The 20,743-nt window shown below is 34.4% G+C and overlaps 1 protein-coding gene across 3 annotated transcripts in view; it reads left to right on the top strand.

Annotated features, from left to right (window-relative positions):
- XRN1 (5'-3' exoribonuclease 1) overlaps window positions 1-20,743 on the top strand; it is a 121,054-nt gene that overhangs the window by 25,930 nt on the left and 74,381 nt on the right. For all 3 annotated transcript variants that reach the window (XM_019438497.2, XM_019438503.2, XM_019438509.2), the window contains 8 exons: window positions 817-886; window positions 1,096-1,201; window positions 4,184-4,273; window positions 9,499-9,655; window positions 11,238-11,357; window positions 15,397-15,566; window positions 17,198-17,318; window positions 17,415-17,513. In XM_019438497.2, the coding sequence (XP_019294042.2) occupies window positions 817-886; window positions 1,096-1,201; window positions 4,184-4,273; window positions 9,499-9,655; window positions 11,238-11,357; window positions 15,397-15,566; window positions 17,198-17,318; window positions 17,415-17,513 (933 nt within the window). The remainder of the gene's footprint in view (window positions 1-816; window positions 887-1,095; window positions 1,202-4,183; window positions 4,274-9,498; window positions 9,656-11,237; window positions 11,358-15,396; window positions 15,567-17,197; window positions 17,319-17,414; window positions 17,514-20,743) is intronic.

The raw sequence follows: 20,743 nt of genomic DNA on the forward strand, positions 1-20,743 counted from the left end.
TAGCCCTTTGTCCGACATGTCATTTGCAAATATCTTTTCCCATTCCGTTGGTTGCCTTTTAGTTATGTTGATTGTTTCTTTTGCAGTGCACAAGCTTTTTATCTTCATGAGGTCGCAATAGTTCATTTTTGCTTTTAATTCCCTTGCCTTCGAAGATGTGTCAAGTAAGAAATTGCTGCGGCTGAGGTCAGAGAGGTCTTTTCCTGCTTTCTCCTCTAGGGTTTTGATGGTTTCCTGTCTCACATTCAGGTCCTTTATCCATTCTGAGTTTATTTTTGTGAATGGTGTAAGAAAGTGGTCTAGTTTCATCCTTCTGCATGTTGCTGTCCAGCTCTCCCGGCACCATTTGTTAAAGAGACTGTCTTTTTTCCATTGGATATTTGTTCCTGCTTTGTCAAAGATTAGTTGGCCATACTTTTGTGGGTCCAATTCTGGAGTCTCTATTCTATTCCATTGGTCTATGTGTCTGTTTTTGTGCCAATACCATGCTGTCTTGATGATGACAGCTTTGTAGTAGAGGCTACAGTCTGGGATTGTGATGCCTCCCGCTTTGGTGGTCTTCTTCAGTATTACTTTGGCTGTTCGGGGTCTTTTGTGGTTCCATACAAATTTTAGGATTGCTTGTTCTAGCTTTAAGAAGAATGCTGGTGCAATTTTGATTGGGATTGCATTCAGTGTGTAGATTGCTTTGGGTGGTATTGACATTTTAACAATATTTATTCTTCCAATCCATGAGCATGGAATGTAATTATTATATATATGTTTATAAATTATAATTATATTAATAATTATTATATTGATTTATAATTTTTGTAGGGCCAGGAAGGCTCCTCCATATGTTGGGCTGCTTTAGACAAAAATGGAGAAGAAGTGGTAACTTCTAAAGGTGAGCACAAACTCTGTATTCAGTATATGTTATTTTTTTGACAGAATAGTTACTATATCTTTCCTTAGCTAGTACTAATTCAATAATATTGGATAAAACAGATTTCTGTGATAGCATATAAGCATCTGCTTTGATATGTATTTATCAAAGCATTAGATGGAAAAACAGAATATTCATAATTGTCAGCCACTCTCTTTCCTTTTTTCCAGATAATTTAGAAGATGAGACTGAAGATGATGACCTATTTGAAACTGAGTTTAGACAATATAAAAGAACATATTACATGACGAAGATGGGAGTTGATGTAGTATCTGAGTACGTTTTTGCCAATGTTTTTACTTTAAAATAGAAAAAAATCATATTTTGCATTTCTTCAGAAAACAGCATAATTTTAATAGTTAAGGTAGTGGGAAAGGAGAATTCTTTGGCTATGTAAATTATTGTAGTGTCAATCTTTCAACTACTATGGTTTTGGAGGTGATATTAACTGATGTGTTATATTCCTGTGATAAAAATTGTCAAGTAGAAAATGGTTAGTTTTGTTTTTGCTTTCCATATTCCATTTGCACATCACACTTACTTCAAAGGCTATCTGGCTTGGCCCCAGGTTAATTACCTAGTCCAAAAGTTCCTTAAGAACTTGACCTCTATAATGGTGGCTTTCACACTTTTAAACTGTAGCTCACAGTATGAACTACACGTTTGTATTTTATTTAACAAAATTTTATAAAGTGCTTACCAAGTGCCAGGAGCTATTCTAAGCATTTTAAAATATGGACTTATTTAATTTTAACAATTCTGTAAGGTAAGTAAAATACTACTATTTTACAACAGAAATTAAGGAATTGAGAGGCTTTTTTTTGTTTTAAAGTGGATTCATTTGTTTTTTAGAGAGTTCATTTTTAAGTAATCTCTGCATCCAATATGGGGCTTGAACTTACAACCCCAAGATTAACAGTCGCATGCTCTATTGACTGAGCTAGCCAGATACCCTAAGGAATCGAGAGGCTTAAAATGACTTGTCCAAGGTGACAGTCAGTGAGTGGCAGAGCCAGGATTTGAACACAGGCTGTCTGGCTCCAGATTTAATACTCTCTCTCCCTTTTTTTTTTGTTTTTTTTTTGTTTGTTTATTTTTTAGTAATCTCTATACCCAGCATGAAGCTCACACTCATAACCCTGAGATCAAGAGTCACATGTTCTTCCGACTGAGTAGCCAGGCACCCCCAGAGTTTATATTCTTAACCACTAGTTGAAGCTGCTTCTTTATAAGTGAAATAAGAGCTTCATGAAATGCCATGTACCTTTTTTCATACTTACATGTTATACTTAGATATTTTCTATACTATTATTTTTTTAATATAATAAAGTACTATTAGATTTTTTCCTGAGTCTGCCCAGAGATAGACCCAGGCCTTCAGATGTTGCTTTATGTACTCTCAGACTGTCTTCTAGGCTAGACATAGTCTTTCTCATCTATATTCATACTGACCTCCAGTAACTAGAGGTATAGGAATTCTAGTACAAGTCACCGGATCATTTGAAGCTTTGTCAACTACTATTATCATGTAAGACTTTTGAGACTTGAGAAATAAAATATTAAAAATAGTTATGCTTCTAACCCTTTATTTAGTCCTTATCTTTCCTTGATTATAGTTATATAGTGCTATAATACCTGCTGTTGGCATTAAATGCTTAATTTGATAGCTAATGAATCTGTTTTATTTTCCTTTTCTTTTATAAACTATAGACTTATTAAAAATGTGATACCGTTTATTTGCCTAGCAAATAAGCAAATCTTTTAAAATTGTTATATTTGATGTATAGAACATCAGGAGTGATGGTAGTGTTCTTCCTTAATTACTGATGGGGCTATAAACTGGTAAAATTATTTGGAAAGTACATGTCCAAAAGTTAAATTATTTATCCCTTTGACTCAATAATTCTAATTATTAATCTGTTTAAAAATATAAACTTAAACACAGAAGATCCTTATATACACAAGGATGTTTATTACACAGTTTTTTATAATAGTACAGAATTAGAAATGATCTACATGTCATCATAATCATGTCCATCTCCTCTTTGTGACAGTCACCATCTTGCCATAACACTGTCTCCAGAATCTGTAGAACTGCTAAACTGGTACTTATAAAAAGTTCATAATAATTTAAAAAAATTTTTTTTCAACGTTTTTTATTTATTTTTGGGACAGAGAGAGACAGAGCATGAACGGGGGAGGGGCAGAGAGAGAGGGAGACACAGAATTGGAAACAGGCTCCAGGCTCCGAGCCATCAGCCCAGAGCCTGATGCAGGGCTCGAACTCACGGACCGCGAGATCGTGACCTGGCTGAAGTCGGACGCTTAACCGACTGTGCCACCCAGGCGCCCCAAGTTCATAATAATTTAAAAAGATACTTATAGTATATTATTAAATACAAATTTCAAAAGCAGGACACAAAATCATATACACAGTATACTCTCATTACAATAAAAAAAAAAAAAAAACCTGGGCACGGAAAAAAGACTGAAAAGAAATATACCAGAATGTAATAGTAATTGCTGTTAGGTGATAAAAATGCTTTTCTTCATTAATAATGAGAAAATTTTCATTTTCAAAAGTGTGCTTTCCAGAAATATTGGTATCTGGAATTTCTAATTGCGTCTGTACCTAAATTTTGATAACAGACACTAATAAGGTTTATGGCTATTTTTTGGTTTTAGCCCAAGGTGTGTGTGTCTGTCTGTCTGTCTGTGTCTGTGTGTAGAAATATTTTCCCTTAAATTATGGTTGAGAAAGAAATGATTAGAGGGAATTTTGTTCAGTGGGGATAGCACTTTTCAATGTATCTTCTAGTTGCTGTAACCAGATTCTACAGTCTTCCTGATTTCCTCCTGTGATTTTCTCAGGCATCCTCGCTGATAGTTTCCCATCCCTGTATCCCATTGCACCCTGACTATTTAGGAGTGGTAGTGACACTTCTTAGAAAACTTCCTTGGCCATATCCTCAAACTTTAAATCACAGGTATAGTACACTGACTGAATAAATATGCACAGTAGGTTTAAGTCTTCTAATAATCGCTTTAGGAAAACTATATGGCAAAACTTTAATCTGACAGAATGGAATTTGTTTTAAATAATATTTTGGAATTTTTCTGATTGCAGTTTTTAACTTATTCAGTGATTATATAAAACATATGTGAGGCAGGGTGTATCAGCAGATATTGTGCTCTAAAGATAAATGACCTGTCTTCAAAAATTAATGTTATAATTAAAATATGCTTTTCTGTTTTTAGTGACTTCCTGGCTGATCAAGCTGCATGTTATGTTCAGGCAATACAGTGGATTTTGCACTATTACTATCATGGAGTTCAGTCCTGGAGCTGGTGAGGGAATAAAAGAAAAATAAAGTTTTGATTTTTTTTTTTTTTTTTTTAAATAATGATTCATTACTATAATCTCATTTGGGATTCTCTTTTCTCTTTATTCCTATTTATGGTGGCATTTTTAAAAAGGCACATATGGCCAAGTTTAAATGAAATACCAGTAATCTTTTCTTATATGAAAATAGTTTTTAAAGACTTTTGTGTAACAAAGATGCTTCCAGCCCTAGCAAATGGCCAATAATGAAAGCTCTTTAAATCTAAGGATTTAAAATTTTCTATCATGAGGAATTAGCTGTGACAAAGTCTTGATAATTATTGGGTCTGAGTGATGGTTATATAGGGTTGTTCATTATATTCTTTGCTACATTATTGTATACTTGAAAAAATTGTTCTAGTGAGTAATTATTAAAGAATGGGTTATTTCAATGTTAGACTGGGAAGGGTAAAAAAGAAATGAGAAAGGAATTATTTGCTTTTCCTGGAAATAGTAATAATAATCATGCTTCCTCTTCCAGCAAGTTCCATCTACATTTCCAAACCATCCACCAAAATAGAAAAATAACAAACCCAGGGAAAAGTAGAGACTTTTAGGAGATGAGATAGTTTATGTTGTTTTGATAGCACCTTTGCTAGGCTTTGTTTTAAAGCACCACACAGCAGCACTTCCAAAACTCAAACAGGAAGAAATAGAAAACTTCAACAGACCCATAACCAGCAAAGAAATTGAATCAGTTATCAAAAATCTCCCAACAAATAAGAGTCCAGGACCAGATGGCTTCCCTGGGGAATTCTACCAGACATTTAAAGCAGAGATAATACCTATCCTTCTCAAGCTGTTCCAAAAAATAGAAAGGGAAGGAAAACTTCCAGATTCATTCTATGAAGCCAGTATAACTTTGATTCCTAAACCAGGCAGAGACCCATTAAAAAAAGAGAACTATATGCCAATATCCCTGATGAATATGGATGCAAAAATTCTCAACAAGATACTAGCAAATCGAATTCAACAGCATATAAAAAAAATTCTTCACCATGATCAAGTGGGATTCATTCCTGGGCTGCAGGGCTGGTTCAACATTCACAAATCAATCAGCATGATACATCACATTAATAAAAGAAAAGATAAGAACCGTATGATTCTGTCATTTGATGCAGAAAAAGTATTTGACAAAATTCAGCATCCTTTCTTCATAAAGACCCTCGAGAAAGCCAGGATAGAAGGAACATACTTAAACATCATAAAAGACATTTATGAAAAGCCCACAGCTAATATCATCCTCAATGGGGAAAAACTGAGAGCTTTCCCCCTGAGATCAGGAACAAGACAGGGATGTCCACTCTCACCGCTTGTGTTTAACATAGTGTTGGAAGTACTAGCATCAGCAATCAGACAACAAAAGGAAATCAAAGGCATCAAAATTGACAAAGATGAAATCAAGTTTTCACTTTTTGCAGATGACATGATATTATACATGGAAAACCCAATAGACTCCACCAAAATTCTGCTAGAACTGATACATGAATTCAGCATAGTCGCAGGATACAAAATGAATGTACAGAAATCAGTTGCATTCTTATACACTAACAATGAAGCAACAGAAAGAAAAATAAAGAAACTGATCCCATTCACAATTGCACCAAGAAGCATAAAATACCTAGGAATAAACCTGACCAAAGATGTAAAAGATCTGTATGCTGAAAACTATAGAAAGCTTATGAAGGAAATTGAAGAAGATATAAAGAAATGGAAAAACATTCTGTGCTCATGGATTGGAAGAATAAATATTGTTAAAATGTCAATACCACCCAAAGCAATCTACACACTGAATGCAATCCCAATCAAAATTGCACCAGCATTCTTCTTAAAGCTAGAACAAGCAATCCTAAAATTTGTATGGAACCACAAAAGACCCCGAACAGCCAAAGTAATACTGAAGAAGACCACCAAAGCGGGAGGCATCACAATCCCAGACTGTAGCCTCTACTACAAAGCTGTCATCATCAAGACAGCATGGTATTGGCACAAAAACAGACACATAGACCAATGGAATAGAATAGAGACTCCAGAATTGGACCCACAAAAGTATGGCCAACTAATCTTTGACAAAGCAGGAACAAATATCCAATGGAAAAAAGACAGTCTCTTTAACAAATGGTGCCGGGAGAGCTGGACAGCAACATGCAGAAGGATGAAACTAGACCACTTTCTTACACCATTCACAAAAATAAACTCAGAATGGATAAAGGACCTGAATGTGAGACAGGAAACCATCAAAACCCTAGAGGAGAAAGCAGGAAAAGACCTCTCTGACCTCAGCCGCAGCAATTTCTTATTTGACACATCTTCGAAGGCAAGGGAATTAAAAGCAAAAATGAACTATTGCGACCTCATGAAGATAAAAAGCTTGTGCACTGCAAAAGAAACAATCAACATAACTAAAAGGCAACCAACGGAATGGGAAAAGATATTTGCAAATGACATGTCGGACAAAGGGCTAGTATCCAAAATCTATAAAGAACTCACCAAATTCCACACCGAAAAACAAATAATCCAGTGAAGAAATGGGCAGAAAACATGAATAGACACTTCTCTAAAGAAGACATTCGGATGGCCAACAGGCACATGAAAAGATGCTCAACATCACTCCTCATCAGGGAAATACAAATCAAAACCACACTCAGACACCACCTCACGCCAGTCAGAGTGGCTAAAATGAACAAGTCAGGAGACTACAGATGCTGGAGAGGATGTGGAGAAACGGGAACCCTCTTGCACTGTTGGTGGGAATGCAAACTGGTGCAGCCACTCTGGAAAACAGTGTGGAGGTTCCTCAAAAAATTAAAAATAGATCTGCCCTATGACCCAGCAACAGCACTGCTAGGAATTTACCCAAGGGATACAGGAGTGCTGATGCATAGGGGCACTTGTACCCCAATGTTTATAGCAGCACTTTCAACAATAGCCAAATTATGGAAAGAGCCTAATGTCCATCAACTGATGAATGGATAAAGAAATTGTAGTTTATATACACAATGGATATTACTTGGCAATGAGAAAGAATGAAATATGGCCTTTTGTAGCAACATGGATGGAAGTGGAGAGTGTTATGCTAAGTGAAGTAAGTCATACAGAGAAAGACAGATACCATATGTTTTCACTCTTACGCGGATCCTGAGAAATTTAACAGAAGACTATGGGGGAAGGGAAGGAAAAAAAAAGAGAGGGAGGGAGCCAAACCATAAGAGACTGTTAAAAACTGACAATAAACTGAGGGTTGATAGGGGGTGGGAGGGAGGGGAGGGTGGGTGAGGGGTATTGAGGAGGGCACCTGTTGGGATGAGCACTGGGTGTTGTTTGGAAACCAATTTGACAATAAATTTCATATTTAAAAAAAAAAACACACAGCAAAACAAAAGCAATACAAATTATGTGTATTAGTTGCGGTTTCACTTAATAACCTTTTAAAAAAATCTTTGCAATAACTAACTTAATTCTGAGGACATCTCTGAAGAGCATCCTAATGATGAAAATCCTTGATTTTCCATTTTTTAATAGGGTGCTTATAAGCTGTTCCTATTATTTATCAGACATTAAGGCCAGGTGCTTGATAAGCATATTCTCATATAATCCTCACCACTATATAAAGTATTGTTGTCTGACTTTTACAGATGATGTTCAGTTATCTTTATTACTTTAGAAAGGAATCTTTTTTTTAATGTTTTATTTTATTTTTGAGAGATAGAGGGAACAGAAGCAGGGGAGGGGCAGAGAGAGAGGGAGAAGCAGAATTTGAAGCAGGCTCCAGTCTCTGAGTTGTCAACAAAGAGCCTGACGTGGGGCTCGAACTCACACACCACGATATCATGACTTGAGCCAAAGTCGGACACTTAACCAACTGAGCCACCCAGGTGCCCCTAGAAAGTAATATTTTTAAAGTCATATACCCAAAAATCAAGTCTAAGCCTGATTCCAAAGTTTATACATTTTCCATTCTGCATACCATTCTACCTCCTGAATTTTCTCATCCTTTTGAAATGTCATAATTATGGAATATAAAAATATTTCTTTATTTTTGTAGTATACTTAGTCAAATATTAAGATTATAATTTTTGAAAAATTGTGTGTTCAAGGCTTTGTAAAAATATCTATACCTGTAGTTAGAAATAGTGTGTATGATTGTTAAATGGTTTAATCCTATCACAAACATGATAATATATACCAGTTCAAAGATAAACATTCTTAGGGCTGACTAGTAACAGCCACATGAGCTCAGACTCTGTTCTCTCTACCCTCTTGAGAGAGGCTCCAGCTCATGTGTGCTATAACTGAAATAAAAGTCTTCTGGCTACCTCATTACTTCATTCCAAGAATGATTCACACTCAATATTCACACTCAATATAAAAGAACCATTATAGGGGCGCCTGGGTGGCGCAGTCGGTTGGGCGTCCGACTTCAGCCAGGTCACGATCTCGCAGTCCGTGAGTTCGAGCCCCGCGTCAGGCTCTGGGCTGATGGCTCAGAGCCTGGAGCCTGTTTCCGATTCTGTGTCTCCCTCTCTCTCTGCCCCTCCCCCGTTCATGCTCTGTCTCTCTCTGTCCCAAAAATAAATAAATGTTGAAAAAAAAAAAATTTAAAAAAAAAAAAAAAGAACCATTATATATATTTATATTTATATATTAATATATATATATACACACACATATATGTGTATATATAGACATGTATGTCTATATATATGTGTATTTATATATGTATATATATTTAGTATATGTATTTATATATGTTTAAATATATAGTATATGTGTACATATATGTATACGTATATACATATGTGTATATATGTGTATATGTATATATGTTTAAATATATAGTATATATATTTATGTATATGTATTTATATTTATATGTATATACATACATGTATATATATTTATTTATTGCATATATATGTATATAGATGTATCCTTCAATTACATGATACATCCCAATTTTGAAATTGTAAAATTATACTTTGAAAATTAAGGTAATATAACTTTTGTTGCCACCACTTGACCTAAATTTTCTAACACTGCTGATTTCTTAAATCAAGTGATAAAATTATGGGTGGTAATTTTTTTCCTTTAGAGTTATTGCTGTGTTGTTAAATAAGGAAAAGTATATATTTAATATATTGATCTGTTTCATAAAGTTGTCAATTGTTTAAAACTCAGTTTTGTTTTACAGGTATTATCCCTACCATTATGCACCTTTCCTATCTGATATCCGCAACATCAGCACACTCAAAATCCATTTTGAACTAGGAAAACCTTTTAAGCCATTTGAACAGCTTCTTGCTGTACTTCCAGCAGCTAGCAAAAATTTACTTCCTGCATGCTACCAGGTGGGTTTTAAACTAAAATGTTTTTATGTCCCTTTTGATACTTAGGAGCTCTTCATCCAAGCCTAGAAATGTAATATCCAAACTTCTTTAATAGCTAAATATATTGACTTCCAGTTTCAAATACAATATTTCTTACACAGATGTTTTGAAAAATAACCCCTTGATTTAGCGTTAGCTTAAAACAAAGTTAGCTTTGTTTTAAAAATGCATACAATTTTCGTAAACCATTCAGAGCATGACTTCTTTATTTTCAGCACCTTTAAGTACATTTTCAGTTTGTCTCTGCACTGATGAAAGTAAACTATGACAGGCAAAATGTGAAGCCATTTACTTTGTCCAAACAATTATAGATTAATTCCTGTTCTTTTACCCTTTATTTATTAGAATAGGGATGGTTCTACTGAGTCCTTTATCTCGACAGAAGTATTATCTCAGTTTATATTTAGGTCTTAAGCATTTAGTTTATCAAATTGTGGAATGAAAGGCTTTTCTCTGGTTAATATAGTTTGCATAACGGGAGGAAGATATTTTAGGAGTATTTGGGTCACCACAGTTACACTAAGCCTACTAAACTGATTCTGAGGGCAAACTTCATTTAGTTCTTTTAGGATATCAATCTTTTCTTCTAATTCTGTGGTCTGGTCCCAAGAATTAAAGTATACACACATAGACACACTTGCACACAAGAAGTGGAGTGTACACACACACACACCTTTTGTTATTTGACTGTCAGGGTCCATTCTTCATCTTCCTAAAACATTATCTGTCCTTCATCCTGGCCTCTGACCTCCCTTTCCTCTTAAGTTTGATGCCTTTTTCCCTACGTTCAGATACATTAAGAATTGATATTCAACTACTCTTAACCAGTTTAATCATGCAGGTGTTTTACAGCCACATCTGTTGATTGTTCTGTGCCCATGCCATACTGGTTATTAAATATTTTGAGTATTACTCTGAGAAATAGGCTACTTTATTTCTTTAAAAAATATTATACCATAATCTTTCATATTCATTTCCTAGAAGATATCCTTATGCTTCTTTCATCTACTCTAAGATCTCTAATAAGAACATCTTTTTATTGGACTTTTTATCTTTGCTATTAGTGGTGAAGAGATTCTTGAATTTTAGGATTTTTTTCTTTTTAAATTATCTTAGATACCGTCCTTACATTACTTAACAAAATCAATTGATTAGGACACAAAAATAAACTGTTTAAGGTTAAAAATAGAGGACTGTTGGCAGCCTGTGAAATGAAGTCTGAAAATAGAATTTAAGTGAGCCTTGTAAAGTGGGAAGACAACAAAAGATAGAAAAGGGAAAGTTGAAATTCAGAGTAAAGATGGTTTTACTATATAACTAGGACATTGGAATGGCAAAGTGATGAGTAGCAGTAAAATTAGAAGTCGTATAGTTGAAAATCAAAATATAGCAAGTATATTGCAATATTTCCAAGATGCAAAAATTTAGTTTTGCCTTGCTTAGAAATTTTAAACTGTAACATGAGCAAATACTGTAAATATATTAACAAAAAGTTATATTGATATTAGTTCTTTTATATCTGTTCCTCTTTATCTTTCCATAGCACTTGATGACCAGTGAAGACTCACCAATTATAGAATATTATCCGCCTGATTTTAAAACTGACCTAAATGGGAAACAACAGGAGTGGGAAGCTGTGGTCCTAATCCCTTTTATTGATGAGGTCAGTGCCCGCAATAGTTATATGTACACACATATATTCTTTTTTTTTTTTTCCCTTCAAGTTTTTGTTTAAATTCCAGGTAGTTAACATATAGTGTAAAATTAGTTTCAGGTGCAGAATTTAGTGGTTCATCACTTACATACAACACCTGGTGCTCATCACAACTGGTGTCCTCTTTAATCCCCATCACCTATTTAACTTCTCTCCACACTGCCCCCTGCCCAGTCCACCCTTTCTCTAGGAACCATCAGTTTGTTCTCTGTGGTTAAGACTCTTTTTCTTGGTTTGCCTCTTTTTTATTCCCCTTTTGTTCATTTGTTTTGTTTCTTAAATTCCACAAATGAATGAAATCATATGGTATTTGTTTTTCTCTGACTTATTTTGGTTAGTATAATACTCTCTAGGTCTATCCATGTCATTGCAAAAAAAAAAAAAAAAAAAACAGAAAAGAAAAGGAAAAGGTTTTACAATAAATTATCTAAGCTTCCTACCACAAAAAGCTAAAAAAACGAGAAATTAAACCCAGACCAAGCAGAATGAAGGAAAAAATAAAAATAGGAACAGAAATCCACAGAAAATGAGCAAACAGTAGATAAAAATGAGTGTAACCAAAAGCTGGTTCTTTATAAAGGTGAATAAAATTGATAAAATCCTAGCTAGACTGATCAAGATCAGGGGAAGGGGACAAGAGGGAGGGAAAAAGAAATCAGACGAATTGCCAATATCAGGAATGGAAAAGGAGGTATCCTATAGATTTTACATATATTCAAAGGACAGTTAAAGAATATTGTGAACAACATTATGTGAACAAATTCAACAATCTAAATGAAATGAACACATTTCTTTGAAGACACAATTCAGCAAAACTAACAAAAAATTTTTAATCTGAATAGTCCTGTATCTTTTAAAGACATTTAATTCATAATTTAAAACCTTCCCACAGAGAAAATTCTCAACTCAGATGTGTTTACTTGTGAATTCTAGCAAACATTAAAGGAAGAAATAATACCACTTTTACACAAACTTGGAAAATAGAAGAGGGAAAGTCACTCTCCAATATATTTTAAATAGGGCGACTGTATTTTTTTCACATCTTTTTTTTTTTTTAAAGTAAGCTCTACACACAACGTTGAGCTCAAACTCATAAGCCCAAGATCAAGTGTCACATACTCTACTTACTGACTGAGCCAGCCAGGCGCCCTTTTAAACATATTTGATTAGACCAGCATAACCCAGATGCCCAAACTAGACAGTCTGCTAGTCTGCCCTTGGGCCAAAATTCACATCCTGTCCAAATGCAAAACTCACTGACCTCTCCCAAAAATCTCATCTCATTACACATTAAACTCAAAGTCTAGGATTTGATCCTTAAATTTTTTATTTATAATTTTTTCCGGATTTTGCTACTTCTTTACTCTTCATACCACTTTTTCTATAAATGCTTCGAAAATGTCATAGACAATTACCAGACTAAAAGTCTAGGAGGCCACTCTGGAAAATAGTTCAGTAGTTTCTTATAAAGTTAAACATACATTTACTCTTCAATCCAGCAGTCACACTCCTGGATATTTGTCTTAGAAAAAATGAACACTGTCTTCACACAAAAGCCTGTACACAAATATTCAGAGCAACTTACTTGTAATAACCCAAATTGGAAAAAATTCATATGTCCTTTAATGAGAGAGTAGATAAACAAAAGGTAGTATATCCATTTAGTAGAATATTACTCAGCAATATAAAGAGCTATTTGATATAAGCAACTTGGATGAAAAAAAATTCACTTGAGTGAAAAAAGTCAGAATGTTAGGTATTATATGGTTCCATTTATATAATATTCTTTTTTTTCCTATGGAGATAGAAGTTTAGTGAATACAGCCCAAGGGAGTCACCCAGGCTGGACAACAGAGGAGAGGCTGTTTGCCTATAATATACTTGAAATGACAAAATGATTGTGATGTAAAACATGCAGCAGTTGTTAGGGGTGAAGATTGGGGATAGGATGACAAAACAGATGAACATAAAGGAAGGGAAACAAAAATAATACAAAAACAGGGAGGGGGACAACACAAAAGAGGCTCATAAATATGGAGAACAAACAGGGTTGCTGGAGGGGTTGTGGGAGGGGGGATGGGCTAAATGGGTAAGGGGCATTAAGGAATCTACTCCTGAAATCATTGCTTCACTATATACTAACTAATTTGGATATAAATTTTAAAAAATAAAAAGTAAAGTCAAATTACAAATTTAAAAAAATAATTAAAAAATAAAAAAAATAAAAAATAAATTTAAAAACTAAAAAAAATTTTTAAGAAGATTGGGGATAGGGTGTGATTATAAAGGAGCAACAAGGAGTTTCTTCATGATGATTTAACAGTTGTTTATTCTAGTTTTAGTGGTGGTTATATGAATCCATACATATGATAAAAATTTTGTAGCACTGTACACGTAAAAAATCACATACAAAAACCGGTGAAATCTGAGTAAGTCTTTAGTTAAAAGTGTTGTACTAACGTCATTATCCTGGTTTTGATAATGTACTTGAGGCTGTGTGTATGATGTTATCATTGGGAAAACCTGGATGAAAGGTACATAGGAACACTCTGTACTAATTTTGCAGCAGCTTGTGAATCTTCATCTTTTTTGCCACTATACATAATATTTGCTGTGATAAAAGTAGCTATGTATTTATGTATTTGTTTGTTTGTCTATGCAGTCCTAGGTGCTGGAGATTTTATTTTTTTAAGATAGATTCCCAAAAGTGGGATAGCTTGGTTAATAGGAATGTATGTTTATTTTTTTTTATATTTTTTTTCAAAAAGACTAGTCTAATTCACCAATGTTTAGTCCCTACTCTGCCTCTCCAGACCTGGATATTATTGCTTCATTTAATTTTTGGCCAATCTGTTGATGATGGGTGCCATTTTATCATTATTCAAATTTGCTTTTCTCTGATCCCTAATTTGAATGTATTTTTATATATGTGCTTGCCCTTTGCATTTTCTTTCTGTAAATTGCCTGTTTATATCCTTTCCCTCATTTTCCTTTCTTTTTTTTTAGAAAAAGAATTAAAAAAAGAATTTAAAAAAAGAATTTTTATCAATTCTTTTTGTGTTAGGAATATTCTTTTCTAACATGGCATTTGTCTCTTGATTTGCTGATAAATCTTCTGTCACATGCATTATGTATTGTTTAAAAAGGTCTAGGGTAACCTGGGTGGCTCAGTCGGTGAAGCGTCCGACTGCGGCTCAGGTCATGATCTCACGGTTCATGAGTTCGAGCTCCGCCTCAGGCTCTGTGCTGACAGCTTGGAGCCTGGAGCCTGCTTCTGATTCTGTGTCTCCCTCTCTCTCTGCCCCTCCCCTGCTCACGCTCTGTCTCTCTCTGTCTCTCAAAAATAAATATAAAAAAAAAAAAAAATTAAAAAAAAAATGTCTTGAGCCACTTAGGTGGCTCAGTCAGTTGAGAGTCCAATTTCGGCTTAGCTCATGATATTCTGGTTCATGAGTTTGAGCCCCGTGTCAGGCTGTCTGCTGTTAGCACAGAGCCCACTTGGATCCTCCGTCCCCCTCTCTCTCTCTGCCCCTCCCCTGCTTATTTGTGTGCATGCCCTCTCTTTCTCTCTCAAAAAGAAACATTTAAAAAAATTATTTTTTTAATTAAAAAAAAAGTCTTTTCCCTTAAGACTGTTAGGTTTTCTCCAATCTTACTTAAATAAGAATTTATCACCTCAAATTACTAATACTCTCCTAGATTTTCTTCTAATACTTTTATTGTCGTATTACTCTAATACATATTTTTGTATATAGTAGGAAGTTGGGAGTGTATGTGCTTTTTCTTCCAGCTGGGTAGGTAGTTGTAACAGCCCCATTTTATTTTATTTTATTTTATTTTATTTTATTCTATTTTTTGAGAGAGAGAGTTAAGATTTTTGTTTTTCAAGAACACAAATAATGAATCTGTGTACTGAGGGAAAAGATCTGTATGTTGAGATTACATAATCTTTATACTTTTAACCCCTGTCTTTAATCTTTAAATTTAGAAACGATTGTTGGAAGCCATGGAAACATGTAATCACTCCCTCAAAAAGGAAGAGAGGAAAAGAAACCAACATAGTGAGTGCCTAATGTGCTGGTATGATAGAGACACAGAGTTCACCTACCCCTCACCATGGCCAGAAAAGTTCCCTGCCATAGAACATTGTTGTACAAGGTAATGTTATTTGGTAATTTTTCAACAACAGCAAGAAGCAGCTCCCCCTGGGGCCTGGGGGAAGCTTTTGAATATCTATTGGGAGAATTAACAAATAAGTTATGATAGTTATAGTCAGTTGATAATGAATTACACCCAACTTGCAAAAGATCATACCATCTCCCTTTCAGAATTGTTTCTGTGGTTCTCTGCTTTGGTCAGATTCTGCTTCTCCCTTTCTGTCTTCTGTTAAACTTGAGATTTTTTAGTTTTTTTGGTTTTAATTTTTCCTCTCTAGAATTTATCTGTACTCCTACCTCAAGAGGAGATACGAATTTTTGTTTCCACTGTCAGTGTCTACTTTGATATGTTATGACTTTGCCTTTTATATTCCCAACCACCCAACTGGAAAGAAGAAAAATAATAATAAAAGTGTTCCTATATTTTCTTGCCTGAAACTCATTTCTTCTTTTTCTTCCTCATTAAAATGTCTTTGTTGGTTTTTTTTTTTCTTTTCTCTCATTTTCCCTGCAAATCATTTACCCAGATGGCAGCTAAAGTGAATATCTCCCAGTTATGCTTTTCCCTTTTTTTTGGAACATAACCTCAAGATTTTATTGTCTTCATAATGTAACATAATATGAAGCTTAGAACTGGATCATTTTGGCCCTTTCTCTTCTTATCTCCTCCCAGTTCAAAATGCTTGCATCTCTTAGGGGCGCCTGGGTGGCTTAGTCAGTTAAGCGTCTGACTCTTGACTTCAGCCCAGGTCATTATCTCAAGGTTCGTGGTTTTGAGCCCCATGTCAGGCTCTTCACTGACAGCATGGAACCTGCTTAAGATTCTCTCTCAGTTTTTCTCTTACCCTCCCCTAGTGCCACACATGTGTTCTCTCCGCCCCCCCACCCCCGCCCGTGCCCCCCTCACTTAAAATAAGTAAATAAACTTTTAAAAAAATGCTCACATCTCTTAATATTCAGCATTCTCTTAGATCTGCAGTTGGGCTCAACACATTCAGGCCTCAGCACAATCTTTGTAGTTTTAACCTTTTCCTGGAAAATTGGCTTAGTTTGCCCACTATAGCCATTCTACTTCCTGTCATAACACCACTCTCCATGGTCATAAAGAGAATCTTTGCCTTTCTTATGCTGTGTCATTTTATGGGGTTGGGGCTTGCCACATTTCTTGCAGCAAGTCCAGCAGGTTTTAGGAACGTTCACCATCGTTGCAAGAGTGCTATTGGCATGGAAAGCATTTTTCCCTTTTGTTAAAGCAAAGAGAAAGATGAAATAGATATTATGAAATGTTTATTTTCCATCTGGGTTTTAGAACATGGAAGATACGGAGATTTGTAATGTGCTTAATATGTCCCTTTGCTTCTAAATTAAATATATAAAAATATATACATAAATATATATATGTTTTAATGGGGAAAACTTCCATTCAGTAATCTATAGGCATATTTAGGTCTAGATCAATAACAACAAAGAATCTGGGTTGTTCTGCTGTATATTTTCTTTGTCTTAAAAGACAAATTGTCATTCCCTTGCTTAAAAGCAAGGATGACTCTTGCAAAAAATTCTAGGGAATACTGAAAAACTGTGATTGCTTGTAATTTGTATGAATGTTAAATGCCTTGATTTATTTTCTAGGTATAAAATAATATCATTAGATGCTTGGCGTGTAGACATAAGCAAGAACAAAATAACCAGGGTTGACCAGAAGGCATTATATTTCTGTGGATTTCCTACTCTGAAACACATCAAACACAAAGTCAGTGGCTGTTTAGTTCAGAATTTTTTCACCTTATTGAATGTAAAGTGATTATGGAGAAAGAATTAAAATTAAATTCTCTGAATTCTTTTAAAGTTTTTTTTGAAGAAAAATGGGGTTCAAGTATTCCAACAAAGTAGTCGTGGAGAAAACATGATGTTAGAAATCTTACTGAGTGCAGAATCAGATGAACTTGTAAGTATTTTCTTTATTGTATATTATTAGGTGCTTATTATGCATAAAACTGTTCTAGCTTCAGAGTGTTTATCAAAGAGGTATAACATGTAGTAACTCCAAAAGTTCATAGTAAATAAAGAAACCTTTACCCACATTTTAAAGAACACATGTAATTGTGATCTAATGAGCAAAGAATGCTCTACAAATTTTGAAAAGGAGATAAGCTGTGTGAGTTAAGTACAGGCTTGTAGATGAGACTAGGCTTGAGCTGAGTGCTATGAGAAAGATTGCCACAGAGCGAAGAAAAGGAGGGAAAGGGTATTCCAGTTGAAAGGAATAACTTAAGCTGGAAATTGTGGTCAAAAATAAATATGTGATACATTATCATATTTTTTTTTACCTTTTTGTATGTCTGAAATTTTTCTTAATACTTTTTCCTTTTTTAGAATAAATGTGATATATTTGAGGAGAAGAACTAGGTAAACCTGACTGAAGCAGAGGACTTGTGTTGGGAAATAATAGAATATAAGGTTGAAAAAAACAGATTGAAGCCAGATTATGGAGGACCTTCAATACTAGGCTAAAAGGAGTTTGGACTTTTTCCCCCCCCATAACTGTTATCTTGAAATCATATTCTCATAAGGATTAATTTGGTGACAATATAATAGACTAAACTGCACAAAAGAGAAATGGAAGAAACAAAAAAGCCGGAAAGTTCAGAGGTTGTGGTTACAGAAGCGTTAGGTGTTAAGGACAAAAACTGTGGAAACAGTAATAGATCTGGATGAACAAGACTAATAAAATTGACAAGTTTCATCATTTGTTCATATAACATAGGGGATGAAAAGAGGAAGAAAATACTAAATACGACTCTCAGATATCCAGCCTAATTAACTAGAAAATAATTGTTGTTTTCCAAATAAAGAAGTTAAAGTGGGAAGTCTCTGGTTTGAAGGGATTAATGATAAATAATGATGAAATTTTAAGGCAATGCTAGGACATTTAACTGGAGCTGCCCTGCCAGTCTTTCTCAGTAAGAGTTCTATTAAGAGATCTAAGACCGGATGCCCTAAGTCATCCATTTGAATGTGGTAGATTAATTTATCTTCTGTACATTTAGAGTGGGATTAGCTGTGTACCGTTCTTGGGAAAATTGAGAAAATAGTCAAATTATGTTTTGTGTTCTGTGGTTCAGGTGAAAAAAACCTCAGCCCAGAAAGGCTGCAATTTAATACCTGGAGCTGGAGCTTGGAGGGAGATAAGGATATAAGGTCATCAGCAAGGAGATGATGGCTCGGGCCTTGGAGCTCATTTTCCTGAAGAAAATAGACTCTGAGGGTTTAAGATGTGAGCTTTAAGAAATACCCATAGTTATAAAGGGTGGAAAAGGGACCAGTGAAAACGATAATAACATACAGAGAGTTGAGAGAGAATGACTTCCAAGTTAAGTAATATCACAGAAATATGGAGTAGATACTACATACAGTGCAAGAAGAATAAAACAAGGTCTGTGAATTTGTCCTTCAGGCACCATTATTGGCCTTTGAGGATTTCATTCCAGTAGATTTCATTCCTAACTTCTAATCCGGGGACTAGGTAGGTGGAAATTAGACATAGCAGGTATTAGGCCCTCAGTTAAGATTATCATTGAAAGAGGTCTAGAAACATAACTGTAGGTAGAGAACAGACAGTTTAACAAGCTAAATCCATGTTAAAAGAAGAGAGGTAGAGCTAATGGAGAAAGGAGGTCTTAAAGATAGTGTAGAGGGAAGGGATGTTTATGATAAGAAGACCCCATGTGAGGTATTAAGGAGTCTCATCTTGGCCTTAAGTGAAAGGATTAACCTGAGAAACTGACAACTTTTCCCTTGAAAACTAAAGGGGAGAAGTGGGAGAATGAAAATAGAAATAGATGTATAGAGGAGAAAAGGATAATTATGGGATCCTAATTTTAATGTTGAAACTTGTTTTATTTATCAGAAACCATTGTTTTGTTTTATATGTTGACATTAAGAAATGTCTGAATATAATTAAAAGTTAATGCAGAAGTCTAAAACTGGTCATCTCTAATTGTTAAACATTTGCTAATAATAATTAAGCATAATAAACAGAAAAGAACTGAATGAAAATTTGTAGTTAAACTTCATTTTCTACCAAAAAGTTGTTTAATAATCATAATAATAATAATAATATTTCCTTTTAAAACTAGAATTTTACCTAGCATATTTTTTCATACAGAGTATTTACATAGCATTTTATAGTTTATAAAGGCTTTTGTGTATGTTATTTTATCACCAAATAAGCATTGTGAGGTAGATATTATTTCTTATTCTCATAGAAGAAAACTGTGTCTCAGTGGGGTTTAAATGATTTGCCTAGGATTCTATAGCTGGAAAGAGGTGGAACGCAAATTTGGACCAATGATTCCTAATTTTAAGTCTAGGGTTCTTATTTCATTATACCAACTACAGACTGAAATGAAATCAGATTTCTTAGATTCTATTATCTGATTATATGGTATGAAACAATGAATAATAGCCCTTTTCTCATTTCTGCTGCCTTTTCACTTTTCTGTTTCCATGAGAAAATCATGGAATTATACATGATATTATTATCATGAGAATAATAGAATCATAGAATTTTACAACTATATAGAATTTTGTAAAGCATCTGTTCCAACTCATTACTTTTACAAATTAAGAAACTTAAATGGAGATTAGAAAAGGGACCATTAGCAGACCTAAGAACCTAGGTTTCTTGCTAAACATTATTTCTAGTAATGTTGGCCATTATTATGGACAGTAATACATTATATGTCAGTGCTCTTCTGTTTAATTTCACTGAAACCTATTTTCTCACCAAGTAATTTCATTCAGGATTAAAATTAAAATTTACTAGTAACTACTATTGCTGTTGAGAAAATGAGGAGGAGACGAGCTTCCTGGTGTCATAATGTCTATACTGCAGAAAAGTACTTTAAGTTGGTCATAGTGCCTCTCTAACAAGAAGAGATTGGTAGAGGGGAAGATAAACTTGGTCACCTTTAACAGATTCATACTAAAATAAAGGGTAAAGAAAGGCACATGGTTAAAAACAACTTAAAAATATATTTTAAAATAAAAGGAAAAAAAACTAAACAGAAATCATAGAAATGTACTAGAAAGAAAAAAAGTAGTTAGCAATAAAGGTACAACTTAGAGAAGACAAATTAAGAGAACTAATGGGAGCCGCCTGGGTGGCTCAGTCGG

The sequence above is a fragment of the Panthera pardus genome, unplaced genomic scaffold (assembly GCF_024362965.1).
Source record: "Panthera pardus isolate Hobbes unplaced genomic scaffold, ASM2436296v1 HiC_scaffold_16, whole genome shotgun sequence".
NCBI classification, from domain to species: domain Eukaryota; kingdom Metazoa; phylum Chordata; class Mammalia; order Carnivora; family Felidae; genus Panthera; species Panthera pardus.